Below are 17,817 nucleotides of genomic sequence, written 5' to 3'. Positions count from 1 at the left end.
AGTTATCTACAGACGCAGCTATACTTTCAGTGGTCAGTGGGGAAATGACAAGCCAGGAAGGACCTGAATCTCTCCATTTCTTTACATCAAAACCTTCACATTTCAAATATCATCACATCAACAGCAATACATGCAGTGGTTGAGTTCAGCACTTGATCAATGTAAAATCAAATACTTGTCTCAGAGAAGCACAAGGGGGCAGTTTGGGAAAAAAGCGATGGCATTGATTATCAAGAATCCAAAAGATATTTCTCAAGTATTGTTTATTGCTGCAAAATGGAAGTGCACAACAGTTTAAATCAAAACTGGACTGCAACATTAGGGAAGATGGCTCTCTACCCTTTCCTGTCCCACCACCAAAAGTTCAAGTGTTTCTAAACCCTGCTGTCCCCTCACCGCCGAGCCCAGCTGGACATAGTCCCTTGCCTGCTGCCACTGTATGAGGCCAGAGCCCCACTGCTGTGCGCAGCATCAATCCACCTAGCTTCCTCCTAAGGCTGGGAAACAGATGCCTTCAGACTCCCTGCTTGGTCTGTCACAGTTTAGTTTGCCTTGCTTCTGCCTCCTCTTTTCCAACACCAGACGTCAGCACCTGATGCCATAGTGAGCTCTGCCAAGCTTCATCTCAACAAGAAATTTTTTTGCTCCTTCTCCTGCAAGGAAGACTCTGATGCAGTTTCTTTTATTCCTTCCTCCCAGTTCCTCTGTTCTGTTCTCCAGCCTGCACTCTCCTGCCAACCCAGGATTTATTTTCCAATTTCCCTCAGTTCAAGTCCTGCCCTTACATTCCCCCGCCACCTGTCTCTCCCCTCACCTCCTCTCCAGCCTGTTTACATTTGCCCTCTACCAAGGTCAAAGATTCCACAAGGAGTTTTGAGAATATGCCTTATAATTAAGATGAGGGAATACAAAATGATTCTCCAACAGGATTAATGCAGCATACTTCTTTGTGCTTCTGTCTAACTCCTTTTCGGTGATTTTCACATTTATCTTGTATGGAAGAAAAAAAAAAAAGCTTTTTCTTTTTTCTGCCTTGTTCTTAAATCCTCAGTAACTGATCTCACAGCAAAAGCTACTAAATTTGTAACAATTATATTAGCCACATACATTTTTTCTCCTGTCACTGTGTTTACCACTATTATATTTATGAACCATTGATCATTCCTTTCTGCCCCATACATCAAAATCCTCTCCTCTTAGGCAACTGCAGTTTGTCTCTTAATATTCCCAGGCTAACTTAAGAATTTCTTTGCCATTCTTAATAAAGCTTGAATCACTTCTCTTTGAGCAACCTTGCAGTCTATTCAAATGGCTGCAGCCCTGTTATTCCTTTTTCTTTACTTATAAAGAACTAAAACATTCTATTTCAAAAACCTTAAAACCATCATTTGTCTCCTGTCTGAAGTGATTAATTAATAATTAATGTATGGAATTTGATCCACATTCTTGGCACAAAAGTGTTTCTTATGAAAACATATTTTTATTAACCCTCTCCCCAAATTCGTTCCAAGCTGTTCTCTTTTTTTAAACAAATTTACAAAATTATTTATGTTTTCAGTATTTTTATCTGAAGGGATAATTTTTTATTGCATTTTCCTCTACCAGACCCCAACTACTCTATTTTTATATTAAAAGGTTTTCATGTAAGAAGTTTAGAAAAAAGTAGTGAAAAATTGATCCATTTTAAATATGTGGACATGCTAGAGTTGCATAATTGCTTACCTAGAAAGCAGAGGTGAAGATAACAACTGCTTAATATTACATGTACTATGAATCATAATATTACAACTTTGCAAACTCATGATTAATGCAAATTCCCCATATTTACAAGTGCATATCATCATGTATAATACTTAGGTCTTAAACAGAAAGCCACATATTTCAAAACACTTCAAAAGGACAAGTATCATTATCTCAGCTTCATATGTGGCGAAAAGAAAGCACAGACTGGAGATAGCTGGAAACCACCTTACCTCCTCCCAGCTGTCTACAAGTGAGGCAGCTAGTCCACGCTATCCAAACTCTCCTCATAGAGAATGGAAAGAAATATTCAATTTTTCTACATATCTCTTTCCATTGACTCCCCACACTTAGTCTCTCCCATCTCAGAATAGTTTAGTCTCTACTCAGTCATGTTACTGGTAAAGATGTATCTGATATATCTATAACCATTGCGTGGTAACTTTTAGACGAAAGAAGCATTTCAGTGACAGTAGAATACCTGTAAGGTCTTTGTTCCCATTGACTGTTCAAGCTGTATTGGCACCCAGCAACTCTTTATACCCCACAGCCGCATCCCTCACCCTCCTCCAGTGGTACAACCCAACCTTCCTCTCCCCTTGCCCACCCATTAGCAGGCAACTCACAGCAGCTGTTGCCTGATGTTGTTTAGCTGGAGGTTTGCTACTCCTCCTGCAGCCTTGAAGTAAAGGCTTCTGAGCCTGAAAACTTTGCCATCTTCCTCCAGTCAAGGTGGCTGGAGATGCTATAGGCATAGCCAAGTCTGTGCCTCTTTACTTATCTCTCTCTTAGAGCACAGGTCGTGCTTTCCTTGAGCTCAGCCTGGAGAAGGTAGGTGAAACCTCAGAGGCCAAAGCAATTTGAGGCTCTCGGAGGATTCAGGGAAGCTGTGCCTACTGTGCTGAGACAGGATTGATGTCCTGTGGGAGCGATGAGCAAACTGTTCCCGTCTCTGCTCCCCAGCTCTGGGTCTCTGCTAGCAGCTGTGCAGGCCATGTTAGTGACTCTGCCGTGCAGCTCCAGGCTCCAATAATCCCCTCGTATTAGTCATTCAGAACCGTTGCATTTAAAAGAAGCTGTAAAACACACATCAGCTAAACTGTTACTAACAGAGAAAAGCAGGATTATTTATCTAGGGGAAAAAAGGCATGCACTGACATGAAATGTATTTACTATAAAATAATTCTTCTCTTTTTTCCTAACAGCTCAATAGTTGGTTTTAAAGGGAACATATCAGATAATTCATGGGCCTTTTTAGAGAGGTGCAAATCAATAAATGGTGATTTTTTTTTAATGCTCTCATTAGAAATGACTCGGTGCTATCAGGGTCAAACTTAATCCTGTGCAGAGAGCCAGTGCAAAGGACGTGAACCATTTAAATCTTTCTTAAGCTCTGCTTTGAGAATAAAATTTAGATATTTCCCTGTATTCTCAGTCTTAAAAAAACCCTGCTGCTTTTTTGCAGTAATTGGCCCAGACACTCCATTGTTCGTCTTGTAAGATGCACTCCTTTGTGTTATCAAGGACTTCTCCCGACTTCCCAGAATGTGCAGCCCAGTTCCCGTGCCAGGGGTGGGCTGGGGGGCCGGGTCCCAGGTAGGAAGAGCACTGCACCAAGTGCGCAGCCCCGAGAAGCAGCAAGGCACCGCACGGGTTGCAGCAGGGTGCCAGGACCTCTCCTCAGGCTCCACCGATCAGCAGCTCACCACCTCCATAAACCCAAGCTTGCTGAGTAGGGGAGAGACTGCAGACTCCAGCAGACCATGAAGAGCGAGCGTGAGCCCTGCGCTCGGCATGTGAAACTCAATAGCTCGCTGTTGCCACATCGACTGCTCTTAGTGAAGGTGCTGCATTAAGCCCATCCTGTGTTAGAGCCTTCACTAACGATCGCATCAGAGCGCCGTAATTGGGACAGGAGCAACTAGGAAACCCTTTCTGTGCCTTGTGGTAAGCCAGCATTTGCAGCTAGAGAATAAACCTCACCTGTGTCTAAAGATATCCCACATCCCTAAAGTAATAATAATAAAAAAGCAGCATATTTTTATACAAATGTCAGTTTACCTAAGATGTAGCCTGCAACAAGAGGCTGATTTGCCTCTCAGGAACATCTGCAGATTTGTTGACAGCCACAGACAAATGCGTGTGTCAGGGCATGGGACAGCCAGGGTGTAAGTACACGCAGATCCCCGAGAGGAGAGCAGCCCACAGAGAAAGAAGGGTAAACAGGTAAACCAAAATACATTTTGCAAAGATACAGAAGCAACATTGGTGACAAGAAATGAGAAGTCCAAGGGATTATTTTTTTTCATTTTTTCCCCTCCCCTTTCTAAAGAGTGTTTAATGTAAGTTGCAAGGAATAAGAACATTAGTCTTCATTCCCTACACATAAAATGCCTGACAGGGTTTTATCAAATAGAGAGCCCAATATGCTACTGTTATCAGTAAGTGACTTCAGCAGCTAATTAAATTCTCAGTTTCTGAGTCCTGCTCATAATGTTTGCTGACAAAGACCAAAACCCCTGTAGTAATTTTGGCTTTTAGGTGAGGTGAGGCAGAGGAAGAGGGAATGACAACTAACAAATTACCAGGAAAGCAGGCTGGCAATCCATGGCCGACAGTCATCACGCAAAACCTCGCTTCACCGTGTGAGCCTAACCACGTAGTTCCCCTCCAGATGTAAACCACCGACTCCAAGAAGGTTGCCGTGCTTAATCCCAAGTATGAATACAAACGGGTATAGCTCCTGAACCTCCTATATATACTATACAACCTTATGTATATGATCCTCCTGTGTATGGGTACATCCATATGTATATATAAATATATATGTAAATATATATATATATAAAAAATAACCTACTATACCATGCCTAAATACTCACTTTAGAGGGCAATTACATTGATCACAACTAGGCAGTGCACTCTGAGTCAGTTTAGCAAATCTACGAATGCACATATTGAAACATATTCTCACTCGGTAGAGCAAGCAGCATGTTCTTAACTCAGACAATTCTCAGAGGAAAACAGGCATTTATTTAAAGCTAAACCTGGGCTTAAAAGCTTTGCTGGCTATAAATGGACTCCTGAGTTGGGTTGTCTCAGACAGAGAGGATGTTGTGTTCAGAAATCACTCAACAGTACAGAGTGTGAGAAGAGATTTGCTTTCTCTGTGCTCTGAATTTCAGCTGATAAGTAACATCGGCACAAGGTTGGTTCCCAACAGCATATGCTGGAGCCTATTAAAGAGCACAGTTCCCTGCAGTGAGGAGCTGGAGAACTGTGTCCTTGGAGGATGAAGAGTGGCCTTCAGACATGGTAGCCTCCAGTCTGACATGCCTTGTTTTCTTACCCATCTCCCACTCCAGGTAGAAATTTCTCTCTTAGATAAATCCTGGAAAGGGAGACCTGCACCTGAAAGCCACAATCTAGCTCCTGATCAGTCTTTTTAAGGAAGGGTGTATTCAAAGAGTGGATTTTATTTGGGAACCTGAAACCATAAGTATAGAAAGCTGAATTTGCCAGAAAGTTTGTTCAGCCAATATAAGCTTTATTATGGAATAGCTTTAAACCCCTAGGCTGAGAGTGAGAGACTTTAGGTGCAGCTTTGGAAGGTGATTTATGAATAGATTTATATGTTAATCTGTTAATAAAAAATGTAGCATACTGATAAAATATGTGACAATCATAACTCAGCTATGAGCCACATATTAAAGACTGCATCTGCTCTAGTAGAGGTTTTGATTACGTTTTTAAATGAGGGAACTGCACTGGCCTAAAAATAAACAAATAAATGTTTTATCTAGAAATATGTGCCATATAATTCAAAGATGTATCTCGGAATCTGCAAGAAACAAATAATAAACTGCTTTTAAGAAAATGACTTCTGGAAAGTGAAACTTATTCCTGAACATTTCAAAATGGAGTTCCTGTCAGGCAGTTCTGTGGTACATAAAGATAGGCAAAGTATTCTCACTCTTTCCCAAAATTACTTCCCAAACTGGATTTTAAATTGGATGATAATCTTGGCACTCCAACTAGATCGAAGAAATAAATATCTTCAGCAAAGTTAGGCCAGCTTCTGAGCACTCATGGGTTTGCACTGCATATCAATGCCTAGTTTCCTCATGATTTTTTAAAAGAGATTTTGAAAAATGGGAACAACTCTGGCTCAAGGATGTTTGTGCAAGTAAATCTGAAATATAATACTTTAACCTCTTTTTGTTGACAAAACTCACAGCATGTTATAAACGAGTGCTATATCCCTATTTCACATGCAAGCAAACAACAGGCAGATAAACCGGGCAGATTAACTTTCCCTCAGGTGCCCATAGGCAGAGCCAGCAGTATGAATTTGGGCCCTCCAAGCCCCATCTGGTGCCTATCCAGCATCTCTTGGAGATGTAAGATTTATCTACTATTTGTAAGTTTTCTGGTGAGTGCCAGGACTTTGTGAACATATTCTGAATACTTAAAATTTCCCAGTGAAGTGTTTTCACCAGGAAAGATTACTTGAGTGACAATTTGTGCTGTAAACTATATTACTCACTGCTCCCCATTGATTTTGTTTATCATATTTTATTCAACTATACAGAGAAAAACCAAGTTAAACTCTGCCACTTCTTGTCACACTTTTATACACTTGCAGAACATGTTTCTCATCAGCACCCATAAATGTAGCACTACTGAGCCCTAAATAAGTGGAAAGTAATGCATTTAATGCTCAGTTTGATTCAAAGTGCAAAATATGAAACCTGGTGCATTTGTTGCTATGTCACATACTGAGGATTGATAGGCAAGTTTTTTTATTATTATTAACTATACTCTGTTGATATGTATTATTGATTTACCAGTGATTGTGCCACAAAGGTAAAGATCCATCCTTGGGACTAGCAGGGAGGGAAGTGTGTCTTCAGGAGCAGCTGTGTGAGCTTCATCTCTGTAGCAGGAATGTTTCGGCTTCTTAGATTGAGGGAAGAAAAACTGGAGTAAAACCATCCTTACTGGAAATGCACTGGATAGGTAGCTGCAGTTCATGTGCTACAGGACTGTACGGAAATGTTTTGTCCCTATTTCAGGTTTGAAAAATTCCCATTCCAAAGCCCCATGATATCAGCAGAAAGAAACTGATTTCAATAAGCTTCAGATCAAGCCTTAAGAACTGATGCTGCCTGAATACGTTGCTAACTTTAAGCTTGGGTTTAAGTCTTGTGTTTCCAGTGGGACTGAGAAGTTCATCAAGCTTTGCCCTAGTGACTGGGTAACATTCTCCAAAGTGCCCACATGAATGTAGGTGCTCTTATTTATAAATTTGGAACAAAATTTCAAAAGCAAATAAAATCATGTGTTTTGTAGCATTTTCATGTTTTGCAGTGCGGTAATTGTAGATCTGTAATTCTGGCAGCCCAGGTGGTACTGGACAGTGTGTAACTCCACAGGCAATCCTACCAAAATCAGGATTATGACTATGGGGGAACTAATACAATCTCTCTCTGAACTTTGTCCTCACTTACTTAATTTTTTTGTCCTCAGGAAAAAATATTTGATTGTTAATTAAAGCATATTTTATTCTCAAAATTTTTGTGTCTTTCTTAACAGATGAAATAACTTATGTCTTCCAAATAGTTTGCAATAGGTGCACCCATTTTTTCTTTCATATTCTGTTAAAATACAGTGTATTTTTAAGAGAAGGAATACATACAGACTCTTGAAGTATTTTAATTACTGTTAACCTGATATAACATAACTGGTCAACGTACAAACTCCAAAGGGCTGGTTAGAAACTTTTTCACAAGAGATGGTCCATTAAAACAAATAATTGAAATAAAAACATTTTATAAAATTCTAATATTTTCTATTAAACTTATCAGATGAGAGTCCAGAAAGGAACCTTGGACTGAGAGGGAAAAGGAAAGGAGAGGGAGAGGGAGAGGGAGAGGGAGAGGGAAAGGAAGAGGGAGAGGGAGAGGGAGAGGGAGAGGGAGAGGGAGAGGGAGAGGGAGAGGGAGAGGGAGAGGGAGAGGGAGAGGGAGAGGGAGAGGGAGAGGGAGAGGGAAAGGGAAAGGGAAAGGGAAAGGGAAAGGGAAAGGGAAAGGGAAAGGGAAAGGGAAAGGGAAAGGGAAAGGGAAAGGGAAAGGGAAAGGGAAAGGGAAAGGGAAAGGGAAAGGGAAAGGGATGCCCCAAACAAACCAGGTCAATCACTTGAGATGAGAGAAATACACATTCAATTTCTCTCTCTTGATGCCTCAAAAAATAATTTGTCCCAGAATATTTGCATCGCAAGTAAACACATGTCTATCCCCTTCTCTTTCAGATTTTACAGAGATGTCAAAAAGTCTTGTTTTCCTCTTAGTACAAAAAGGTTGGAAATCTTGGCATCCCAAAAAGGCTGGAAAAATAATTTCCCACCCAGTTCAAGTGAGAACTCTAAGTTCCAGGTAAAATCAGGGTGAACAGAGGGTAGGCACCATACTGGGATTTATGAAATGCCTGCCAAGTAGCCTACTTTTAACACACACCAGAGAATAGCATTCCTCGCTAAGAAGTCCTAATCAGCATCGTGCATTTTTAAAAATTTGCTCAAAGGCTTATGTTTTTAAAATGACCCTTCTACCTACTCCATTAATTACGAACTCCAGTATAAAACTGGCTTTTCTAGGGCCTCACTGTGAAAGCTGCAGATTAGGAGCTAACCTTGTTTCAGACCCATGCATAAATTAAACAGCATGTGCTTCAAGTGCACATCATTTTAAAAACGTGTTCTATAAAATGTATAATACTTAGAGCTTACAATACATACAAAAGGACCATTTAAAGATGGAGATGAAACATGTTGCAGGGATTTTATTTAAAAGAGATGCTAGAAGATTTGGAGAACAGTATCCATTTTAAAACTATGTTTCTTGACTGCTGCAAGAATTTGAATGCTACGTGCCAAAGTTTCCAAAATTAACAGGTGCTTTTGGATACCCCACCTGGGGCATCTCAAGATGCTGATTTTCTGAAATTCTTTAACAACGTGCCTCAATTTTGGCAAGAAAGACAGGTGGAAAAAAAATCACAAGTGACCCCCAAAATACCTTGGCCTCAATTTCCTCCTGGATATTGACACTCAGCCAAAAACATTTCTCACAAAAAAATTAACCACCACCAAAGTTTCTCATCCAACTAAAACTCATTTGATGAAAGGTTTCTCAGATCTCAAATGCAATTTCTGAAACACATTTCAGAAACAAAGAGAGAGGGGGAAAAAAATCTCAGAGAAGTTGGGACATTTTGTTCTGCAGAGCAGGAAACGAGCTTGTTCTGCTTCAGTTTCTGCTCCACTCACTAGTTCTCATGTAAAAGCTCAGTGCTACAGTCTTGGAGAAACAACCTCAGCAGAACCAACAGAAAATTCAAAGTGAGGAGAAAACGTCAGCACATGATAGAGCAGCTGAGAGCTAAGAAAAGAAAAGAAATCACCCCTTTATAATAGGATCCAACAGCTGACATCCTAAAATCTACCTCTCTTCCTCCCCTCACCTGAAATCTCAACTGTTCTGTAGCATAATGCTATCTTTTTACACAGCTCTTTTCCAATAACTTGCCCAACTAAGTGTTGTCTTTTAGTCTACTGCAATTCCAAGACAATAACTTCCTATCCAAATTATGTGGAGTGGCTACATGATACTCCAGAGTGTTCTGTGCTGTGGAGATCACAAAATTGAGTTTGTACTAATGGTAGTCCAATACAGATTCAGGAGTAATGCCATAACTTTAGCTTCTGGAACAGAAGACTCCTGAAATATATTTTCAGGAGTGACAGCTTCACAAAACAATCCTTGAAGTTGATGGAGAAGTCTTCCTCATTTTAATTGATTTTGCACTGGGCTTAAATGAAAGGCCTCCACAGTCATTCAACAGGTAGAAGGAAAGAGTGCAGTCTTTTAAAGTCTGAGAGATGAAAACCTTTCTAAAATCAGAGAGTAATGACATGGTTAACACTGGGTTTGTGATATGCAATATTCATAAAGGGGATTATAATCCAGAAAAAGAATTTATTCCCATTGGAAAGCAATGAATAAAGTAATGTTGTGATGAAAAACATTATGGCCTGCTCCATGGCAGCAAATATTCATTTTCTGGTTAAAGAACAGATAAATGTCAAGGAAAACAGGCATTAGGTAGAGTGAGCTAGTAAATCTACCCATTACAGGATGAGAGACTAAAGTACTGAATTTGCTGTGCTAGCAAGTGGTGGCACAAGGATATTGTTCCTGAGAGATGCTGTTGCCACTCTTGCTGAAAAGACAATTAAGAGTCTTCTCCTTCACAGGAACACCCTGGCCTCCTCTCTTTTCCATGACAGCTGTGGGGTTGAAATGTGCCCTTGCCTTTTCCGCACAGGGACAGTGCAGCCTAGGATAGCTGATTGCAGAAGAACACTCAGTGAAAAACAGCTTTAAACTTCACCTAACCTTGCTCTGTAGAGGTATATTCCTCACACTGCTAGGCTTTGCCCCACAACCAGCATATCCTGCTGTCTCTGTAGACTGTGCTCCTCATGTTCTTGCCCTCACCTCATGGCAGTACAAATGCAAGGGAGCAGAGATCTGTCAACACAATCCTGCACCTTGAAGCAGATTTAGCACCGCTGGAAACCTGAAGAGTAAGTCCCATGAGCAGAAATAAATCAGACCACAATCTCAAGATGAAAAGCTACCCCCAAATCAAGCCTGACAAGATCGACACTATATTTTGCTTACAAGCAAAGAGGACATACAAACCAACCCAAATTAGCATTGCAATTACTTCTCAAACAGCACTCTCACCCCCTATAGAAATAACTGCAAATTCCTTGCATTTCTTGTCTCGCCTTCTGATCTGATCTTTAAAATGATGCACGGCCAGGGGAAGGTGGGAGGGGGTGCCTCTAAGCCGCATCATGTGCTCTATGGAGACAAGCCAAGCAGCTACTTAGGCAACCATTAGGTCAGGAAACAATCGCTTCCATCATTCCCAACACGTGTGTCAACATAATTCCATGCTCTCTTTGTCATGTAAAAAGTCTTGGCAAAGTCACCGGATACACCCAGAAAGCAGGAGCAAACTAAGCTCATTATGTTAACCGGAGATCCCACAGCATCCTCCAGTGCCATAGAAGGAGACTTTCCATGTTTTGCCGGGTAGGAAAGGAAACTTGCTGCATTGAAAAGGGCCCGAGCCAAGCCTGACTTCAGAGGTGTATAAGGGAGATTCACATTTGGGTTTTGTGGAAGGGGATCCCTTGTCTGACAAGTACAAGAGACTGTGTCAGGCAGTGTGGTAACAGGCATTGCAGAAGGTACGACACCTCACATAACTACAGAGACTTCCCTCTCCTGTGTGCTTGCTGGAAGCCTTCCAGCCATGCTAATATGGCTCTGCAAAGGGGAACTCCTGCCAAATGGGAGTATCAGCTTCTCTAACTCTTTATTGTTGTCATTGGTAACTCCGGACTTTGTTTTCCTTTTAAAGGAAGATTCAATGCATTTTACAACCATTAAACATCTTTTATTCTCTCCATCTATTCTTGTAACTCCTACTAACAGCAAAAGGCTTGTGCACATGGGAATGGCTGGCAATGCTACTCTTACGGTTTCTTTGCACAGTCAGGTACAGGAGGAAGGCCCTTGAATCTGCTGAAAAATGCTGAATACATCTTTGGTGTTCTAGCAACTGCAGAAGATGGTAAACATCCCAGAGCATAAGTATTTATTTATTTATTTAAAGAGAGGTAGTTTTGATTTTAACTAACTACTTTTGCTGCATCTTGCAATTCCAGATTCAGTGCAGCAGGAGGAAAGTCCTAATGCTGCTGGATATTTGCAAGCCCTTTCAAACCTGAACTGCTTTGCCTCCATTCTGCCATGGGTAACATACATTTTTCAACCCATTTTTCCTCTTGAATGTTTGCAAGTCCAATCTTGGTTTTAGTAATGCATTCAGCAAAACACAGCTCCTCAGCAATCCATGTTGACAAAGGCAACAATGGCTAAAAATGAGGATGGACAAGAATAGTAAAAGCTTCTCCTCATGTTGCTGACATCTCCTCTAATGAAAGCCAAGGATTTCTATTGATTGTTATGTTTAAGCCTGTATCAGTCACACTACATGCTTTGTTCCTTAAGATGCCATATTTTTGGCAGATCCCGTTACCACCCGAACAAACACTCAAGAAACAAGAGCAGAGCACACCGTCCAAATGGGCAAGTGTAGAAAAGCCTTTCCCCCAGCATTATCATTAGAGTGGGAATAAGCATCTGGTTCTGACTTTGTCTTCTCCCTGCTCCATCACTCTGGGCAAATTTACACTATACAGCCTTCTGAAAATGTACATCAAATATTACAGCACATTCATTAGCAAGTCAAATAAAACAAGAAAGTAAAAAGTGAACATACCTGAATAAGAGAAATGTTGTGTAGACTAAGTCTGAAGAGGTAGTTCCTGCATGAACAAGCAGAAAAGTTACAAACTGTTAGGCTACTAAAGAAGGAAGGCAAAAGTCATAGTTTTTAGTCATTCATTTCTACAAACAACAAGTTTTTCTTGGACTCCTCTCCACAGAATGCAAAAATAAGTTGTATGCCCCTTCTTCATCAGTGTCTTAGTGAACCTCGTAACGAAGTTCTGAGCAGGCTTGGAGTAAAATAGGCTAGAACCCATAAGGAAGAACCAGAATGAAATCCCAACAACACAGGGACTGTTTGCAAACCCTCAAAGGGCTTTAGTTGAAGTCCTGTATGGGCTGTGCTCATGTTTTTCTCTGCATTCTGAGAAAACTGGGATTGCTCCAGAAGTCAGCTGGAGCAAAGCGGATTCCTGTAGTATGCTTCCCCCAAGCTGTCCTGGTGGGAGGTCCCATTCAGGACTTTGTGGAAAAGGCAGGGAACAGGACAGATACTACTCAGCAGAATCTCTCTGCACAGAAAACCAGCAGGGAAATCAAGGCAGTGACTGCAGAAACTCCCTATCCTCCTGTCATTGCATCTCCACAGACAAAGCGAGGGAATTCCTGACAGAAGTCACTGTAGCTTGAGGTACCTCCCATCAGCTGAACTCCTGCAACCCTCCTTCTGCATGTTCATATCCTGTCACAAATAGGAGGGAACAGACTTTTGCATATACATTTATGCATGAGGCATAGATGAGGCTTAGTTAACAGGTTTTATCTCACATTTTTGCTTGCTAAGACAATGCAGTTACCAGGAATCATCTGACATATTAAGCCATAAGGACTTGATTGTGTGCTTGAGGGTTTTGGCCACGTCTAACTTCATACTTTTGCATCCCATCTGTCAGGGGGGCTGAAGAGCTGTGATCCTTTTCCAACATACCTGTCACCACAATCTCCCAGAGAAGACACATTTATATTATAGCAGGTGAACTACTTTTTTGGAGGTGGCTCTATTTAAATAGTAGAAAGTGCAGCTTTGATGCTATCACTTCATCTGCTCTAGAAGTGCCAGTATACAGATATTCCCCTACCTAGTAAAATTTCGAGTTCCAGTCTTAGGTCAGTGAAGTCAGAAAAAACAGTGGAAAGCTCCTACAGTGACAAAAAGGTCCTAAGGACTCTTCTGAAGAGCCTTGTTTATGGTCTGTAGTCAGCAGCATACTCTGCCCAAGCAAAGCAAGTAATTCAAACTTTGACATATGAGGGATTCATATTGGGTCACAATAACCACTGCAAGGCTTGAGCAATTTTTTCTTCTTCTGTTATCTCTCAGTTATTATCACCTAAGTCATAATCATAGAATTGTCTGTATACTTTGTCCCAGTTCTATAAATAAATCAAAAGGTCTCAACTGCTGCTGACTGTCAGCAAAGAAGGATGGGAACAAGGATGATAGGGAACTTGGGAAGTCAAAGTCCTGTTTTTTGACGTAACTCTGATTTGCTCTGATTTGCACCATCCTGTTCTATGCTGGGACTGGTTACCTGGAGAAGAATGAGACCCATTAGCAATTACTGAACAAAATATATCAGTAATTATTATACCTCCTGTAAGTACACAAAGAAGTACACACACACACAAAATCTCCATCTTTTCTCCTAGTCCTATCACTGCTGGAGATTCAGCAGTTCTTTATTACAGTCTGAAACCCTATTCTGTCTCAAAGGACTGCATACTTTCCCAAGTAATTTGTTATTAACTCTTTAGCATCAGCTACAGACTTAAATTTTATGACTTGCAGGTGCATGCAGCAGACCAGAGGAACTAAGCTTACATACATCTAAAATTTCAAAATGGAGATAAATTCTCATCCAGTGACTGATCTGACAGCTCCCTTGGAAAAAAAAAAAACACATGCTACTTTCACCAAAATATTCATGCAACTCCAGGACATGAGATATCATGGAATAAGCCTTCTCCTGGAGAAGTTAAGCATGTCACTGGCTTCCAATCTTATAACACCCTAAGGAGAAAGTTCTCATAACTAGGGACTTGAAGTTGCTGTCCTGTTGTTAAGCATGCTATTTAAATGCATTGATTTTGGAAGTCTTATAATGCAGATTTCAGCTCCTTGTTTTAGTCTTGTAAAAAGCTGGACAGTTTGACTAAGTAATAAATTTTAATATTAGTTTTTCTTCCCTGATAGCACTGCAGAGCAAATTCGACCAAAATATCTTTAATGGAAGAGACGTATCTAAAGGACACAATTTTCATTGCACTCGGCCAAAACAGATGCAGACAGGAATAGTGATCATCTGAATAAAGCCAGTCCCTGTCCTCTCAGTGATTGCTGTGTAGCACCTGGACAAAGCATTAGCAGTAAGATCACTCGGGTGGCTGAGATCTAAACCAGGCAGGAACATAGTACTAATGTGAATAGCACAATGATCTTCCAAAGGCTTCATACTAACCTCAGTTCTCTAAGTCTGACCTTGTGGCTTTCTTACAGAAAGGAAGGTTTCCCTACATTTTTCATCAGCTTGCCTCACCTGGTGTCCGCACAGTCACTGGCAGTTTCTTTTTGTTTGTTTGATCCCTCTCACATCTCATCAGCAGTAATATGAACACCGGTAGGCAGACCAGGCTACCAGACACCTCTGGACTCCAGTTGACCTACCCAGCTAAGACCAACTAATCCTTAATTAGTAACATGCTCTTTTAACCACAATTGTTCTGTAAAGCTATACCAGGAGTAAAAAGCCAAGGGGAAAGATCTGATGAACAAGACAGTGCCATTTTTATGAATTGCGTTTTAACTGCAATTTCAGCCAAGAATGAGCAAGGTCTCTGAATGACAGGCATGGTTTATTGTACCTCGAATTGCCCCATTTGTGTCCTTTTTTCTGCTTGTGTTTGAAGTTATGTCTAATTAATACCTTGCTGACCTATAATTTAAAGCAGCTGAAAGAGTAGGATTAAGAAATATATGAGAACAGTGAGATCTCTGCATGAATGGATGAGGTGCCTTCTTGGTCTTTTTTTTCTTCCATTTTGTCTTATAAGTGAATGTTGGCTAATTCCTTTCTCTCTTAAATTAAACCCATCTGGACTAGGCCAGAAGAGTGATTGCCTGGTGCAACCAGCTATTCTAATAACCTCTTTTTCCTGTACAAAAAGCTGGTGCACAAATGTGGAGGGGTAGGACAACCTTCTTATTCACTTTCTGTCCTAAAAGGCCACACATCTTCACTCCATGGTATTAAAACACGAGCTTTGTTTCATCCCAGAGTTGGCTGCATTTCAGCCCTCTCCAGAGCAAGTGACTACACCCCTCTTAAGTACTCTGGGACAAATGGTATTATACACATTAAAAGGTGCCTCAAACCACTAATTATTATTATTACTAACCTTATTAGTCATGAACATCAATGCATTTCTGAAAACGCCCGTGTTAAACAGTAATACCCTGAAGTCTCAGCCAAGGCTGCTTTGGTTGCGTTAAGACACAGAATGGGTTGATGGTAGTTCCTCCGGAGACTGATTCACAGCAGATGCCTATTTAAACAACCTGAAGGTGGATCTTCTCTCTGTCACCTCTGATTGCATTATCCCCCAGCTCAGATATATGAAGTTATCTGCTGTAAAGACCGTCCTGCTCTATACGACCAAGTCTTCAAGAATTTGCCATCTAAGTATGTACAGAGGAGTGAAAAAGAGACGTCGTTCTCATTTAAACTTAAAGCACAGAGTAAGCAATTTAACCAACATCACAGAGCATATCTGCAGCACAACCAAGAGCTGGTCTCCTGGTCCATTAGTCTATGCCCTGGTTAGGGGAACAACTTGCCCCCCAAGTTGAGGCACAGCATGTAAACCTGTGTCGAAGTGCCATTTACACTCATGGAAATCGGGTAGATGTTGAATTACTTTCCTGAACTGGGCCCTCTATGCTAGTCCGCTTATGAACAGAGCCAAGCTGCAGTATAAATCCTGTAGATGAAAGTATTTGTTAATTGGCTTCATAATTTGTATTTGGCTGCCTTGTAAAATTATTTAAGTGCTCACTGTGCCTGGTACCACAAAGCACACGGATCAGAACAGCAGGAGAGCAGCTGAGATGTGTTTCAAGAAAGGGTGGAAGAATATAGCCACTTAAATCTGCTTGCCATGACATTCCCAAGTCAAAGCTGCTTATTAAGTGTTTATTTCATATAGCCAAGCGCACCTTGGATGAACTTTGTAACATGATGCCCATGCACTTGTTCACACATTGCCTGGCCTTGAAACAATTTACAGTGAAGGCAAAGTAATTCATCTACGATGCCACTGAGCAACAGAGCTACGAGACAAATTAAGCCTTTCCAATGGGAAGCCACATAACACAACTGCTTGAATAACAGCAGAGACCCTTCCTTTTAGGGGTTCTGAAATTGTAAGGGTTGCAACATGCTTCAGACACTCGTTCAGGCCTCTTTTTCAGTGCCTCTTTTCAGGCACTACATCTGTCAGCACCGTGCTTGCTGATTAAAAGGCGTTTCCTTCTAATTAAGAGAGCACGCTTTTCAGTTCTGCTGTGGTAGATCAGGAGGAACATTCCTGCAGTAGATGGACTGAAGAGGTGCAAATGAAAGGCTACTCTAGCTTCAGATTCTTTTTCCTATTTAAATGAGCGATGTTTGTTCACATTTCCCAACTCTGTCCCTCTCCACACACACCAAGCAGGTAAGATAACCTCTCAGTGCTTCAGAATAATCCCTGCTAGCAAATCGGGAGCCACGCCATCCCTAGCGCGGACCATCACCAGAACCTCTCAGGACTTTGACACGCACACAGACACCGACAATACGCTGCCTTATCTCAGCTGGTCTGTGTCACTACAAGACGTGTACAGCTGCTCGCATGTTGCTACTTGCCTGCACCTTATAGTAGATGTGAGCAGCTCACCCCTCCCTCATTACAGGGCAGGCTACCTCAAGCCCCCTCTCTTTGTATGCAGACAATTACCCTGCAAATGGAAACAAAGCCAAGAGAAGCTGATAATGTTTGAACATATAGGAAAAATACGTTTAGGGAAAGCTGAAGAAACTGGGTGAAGAGTCACTCTCCCTTTTGGGGGCTATTATTGCACTGAAACAGGCATTCCACACAGCCCCAGTGAGGTACTGGAGGCTTAAGTAGGCTTGTGGTGCTCTGGGGAAGGCATTCCCTGCACTTGTAAAATAGTATAGACTAGACTATTTCAGTTGGAAGGGACCTACAACAGTCATCTAGTCCCACTGCCTGGCCATGTCAGGGCTGACCAAAATTCAAGCATGTTATTAAGGGCATTGTCCAAATGTCTCTTAAACACTGACAGGCTTGAGGCATTGACCACCTCTCTAGGAAGCCTGTACAGTGTTTGATCACCCTCTCAGTAAAGAAATGCTTCCTGAAGTCCAGTCTAAACCTCCCCTGGTGCATCTTTGAACCATTCCCACACATCCTATCATGTGATCCCAGGGAGAAGAGTTCAGCACCTCCCTCTCCACGTCCCCTCCTTGGGGCAGATTGTGCTGCAGTCAGGAGCCAGGTCTGCAAGAGGGACTCACAACTGTCACAGCATAGATAATAGGAAAAATAATTAACAGAACAGGGTCCTTTGGGCGATACGAAACAAGACACA

At 41.4% G+C, this 17,817-nt stretch overlaps 1 protein-coding gene across 1 annotated transcript in view; it reads right to left on the bottom strand.

The window, feature by feature from the left end:
• Nucleotides 1-17,817, bottom strand: part of SEMA5B (semaphorin 5B) — a gene marked incomplete at its 5' end in the record, with an annotated part of 139,886 nt that overhangs the window by 95,106 nt on the left and 26,963 nt on the right. The window contains one exon of the mRNA XM_082001596.1: nt 12,160-12,205. Within this exon, the coding sequence (XP_081857722.1) occupies nt 12,160-12,205 (46 nt within the window). The remainder of the gene's footprint in view (nt 1-12,159; nt 12,206-17,817) is intronic.

This window comes from Phaethon aethereus (genome assembly GCF_964289735.1).
Source record: "Phaethon aethereus genome assembly, chromosome: 6".
Lineage (NCBI taxonomy): Eukaryota > Metazoa > Chordata > Aves > Phaethontiformes > Phaethontidae > Phaethon > Phaethon aethereus.
The sequence above is the reverse complement of the archived record's forward strand: the minus strand, read 5'-3'. Positions and strand labels throughout refer to the sequence as shown.